At 36.6% G+C, this 2579-nt stretch overlaps 1 protein-coding gene across 1 annotated transcript in view; it reads left to right on the top strand.

Annotated features, from left to right (window-relative positions):
• The first annotated feature begins 1335 nt into the window (after positions 1-1335).
• Positions 1336-2579, top strand: part of LOC109582639 (cytochrome P450 3A19-like) — a 5039-nt gene continuing 3795 nt past the window's right edge. Inside the window, exons 1-3 of the mRNA XM_019997479.1 lie at positions 1336-1441; positions 1550-1667; positions 2244-2377. Of these exons, the coding sequence (XP_019853038.1) occupies positions 1336-1441; positions 1550-1667; positions 2244-2377 (358 nt within the window). The remainder of the gene's footprint in view (positions 1442-1549; positions 1668-2243; positions 2378-2579) is intronic.

The raw sequence follows: 2579 nt of genomic DNA, 5'->3' as shown, positions 1-2579 counted from the left end.
TTTCCTTCAACTCGAGTATCACCTGGAACTGCCACATCTATAATCATACACCTCTTCTCCCTTTTCATAACAACTACAATATCTGGCTTGCGATGTTCAACCATTCTGTCACACTGAATCATAAAGTCCCATAAAATCTTAACTTCAACTGTTTCGGTTATCCCCTCAGGCTTGTGATCATACCAATTCCTCCCTCTTTCCATACCAAACTTCCCACATAGCTCCCAATGGATGAACTGAGCTATCTTGTCATGTCTCCTTTTGTATTCTCTTTGAGCCAGTACTTTACATTCACTTACAATGTGGTATACACTCTCACCCTTCTCTCTGCATAAACGACACAATGGTGACTCAATGGAACCATCAATCTTACATTTAATATAGTTAGTCCTCAATGCCTGTTCTTGTGCAGCACAAATAAGAGCCTCTGTCTCTGGTTTTATATCACTCTTTTGTAACCACGTCCATGTCATGTGTATATCTGCTCCTTCACTCATCTCCCCGTAATACTGTCCATACATTCTTTTTCCTATCCATCTTTCTTCAGTTGCTACCATCTCAAGTTGTTTATAACTTTCCTTTGGCCTACTACCCTCTACATCTAAGATCTTACTTCTTCCAACTGCTTTCAATAACGGTTCCACTGATTTCTTAACATACCAACCAAGACTATTTTCTTCAGCTTTTATACTTCTCTCACATCCTAACAAACCCCTTCCTTCCCTCTTTCTTGATAAGTATAGCCGATCAACATCACTCTTTGGATGAAAAGCACCATGAATTGTCATCAACTTCCTCGTTTTCCTATCTAAACTTTGTAACTCCTCTTTTTTCCAGTCCAATATTCCCCCACCATATCTTAACAAAGCGATAGCCCAAGTGTTAATCCCCACAATTTTATTTCTTCCATGTTACCTGGATTCCAATACAGCTCTTACTCTCCTCAAATATTCTCTTTTGACTTTCTCCTTCATCTGTGCAGACAATATATTATCCATTTCTAGAATATTTATAAGTTATAACCCTCAGATTCAACTGATCTCTTAAGAATACAGTAATTGTTGATATTGTTTAGCCTTTTATAATGATGTGTTTATTTATAAAAGTGTTACTGTTTCACTTTCTTTTTGTGTGTTGTTGTCATAACAGTGCATTCATTAGATACCCGTAATTCAAACTCACCATGCTTTGCTTTTTCAGTCTGAACTCTACATGAATTCTTTATTCTGTAGTATTAAAGCCTCAGCTATGGTTACTTCCTATTTGGCAAAGAAATGGCAACCTTTCATTTGTATTTCTCCTTCAGCAGTCTTGGTTCTATTATGGAACTACCTCATGTATGCCCAGTATTTCTTAATAAGTCGTTTTATTGGTGGATCTTCAGATGAAATTGTTCCTAACGCCTGGTATAGGTATGGCTTTGTTATTTTGACATGCTTAGGTTGGCTTTCTTTTCCATTCCTTGGTCTGCTAGCTGATGTATGGATTGGGAGATACAAAGCTATACTGATTGGTATAATATTGTGTTTTATATCATGGATTATAATAGGAATTGGATTTGTTGTAGACAATTACTTTGACTCTGAAGCAATATTATACAGTGTCTATGGGTTTGCTTATTTCTTTCAGTTCAGTGGTTTCTGTAGTTTCACTGCTAACATTATTCAGTATAATATTGATCAACTTGTTGGAGCTTCAGCTGATGAACTCAATTCTGTCATATACTGGCATATACTATCTGAACCACTTGTGGCTTTAATATTTTACCTTCTTCAATGCTTATTTTATAAAATTACGTATTTTATCATAATCACTTTCATAGCATCAGGTGTATCTGTATCTCTTGTACTGGTGTCTCATTCATTCTTTAAAGACAAACTGGAGAACATATCACTGATCAAGAATCCCATCAAACTGATAGTTAGAGTATTGTGTTATGCCAGGAAGCACAAGTTTCCTGAGAATCGTAGTGCTCTGACCTACTGGGAGGAAGAGGCTCCTTCAAGACTAGACCTGGGTAAGGATAAATATGGTGGGCCATTCACAGAGGAAGAGGTAGAAGATGTGAAGACAGTATTTCGTATGCTCCCATTATTTATTGGTTTCATTGCAATTATTCTGAGTGACGATACCTATTGGTCTGCTGTTGAAAGTTTTAGATTACCAACTTGCTTAGCCGTAACAGATTCTCAGTATTATTTCTGCTCAGTAATTCTGACTTTACTGTATTTATTCTTTATCAGAGTTTGTTTCTACAAGTATATTCCCAGTATGCTGACTAAAATGAGTGTTGGTATCTTCCTTGCTTTCATTGCTACAGTTTCTAAAGTGATCATATTTGTCATTGAGGGGTCTCATCCTGACATAAACAACTTTGGTAAACTACTCTTTATTCCACAAACTATCCAAAGTCTCTCTTTTATTCTTGTGTATCCAGTATCACTGGAGTTTACAGTAGCTCAGTCTCCAGTACACATGAGAGGAGTGATGGTTGGATTGTGGTATGCTACTGCTTGGGGAATTGATTATCTCATTAATACCACTCTCAAGTTTCCATTTAATTGTGAGAGTCAATACAT

Source organism: Amphimedon queenslandica, unplaced genomic scaffold (genome assembly GCF_000090795.2).
Source record: "Amphimedon queenslandica unplaced genomic scaffold, v1.1 AMPQUscaffold_13368, whole genome shotgun sequence".
NCBI lineage: Eukaryota > Metazoa > Porifera > Demospongiae > Haplosclerida > Niphatidae > Amphimedon > Amphimedon queenslandica.
This window is presented reverse-complemented; position numbering and strand designations above follow the sequence as displayed.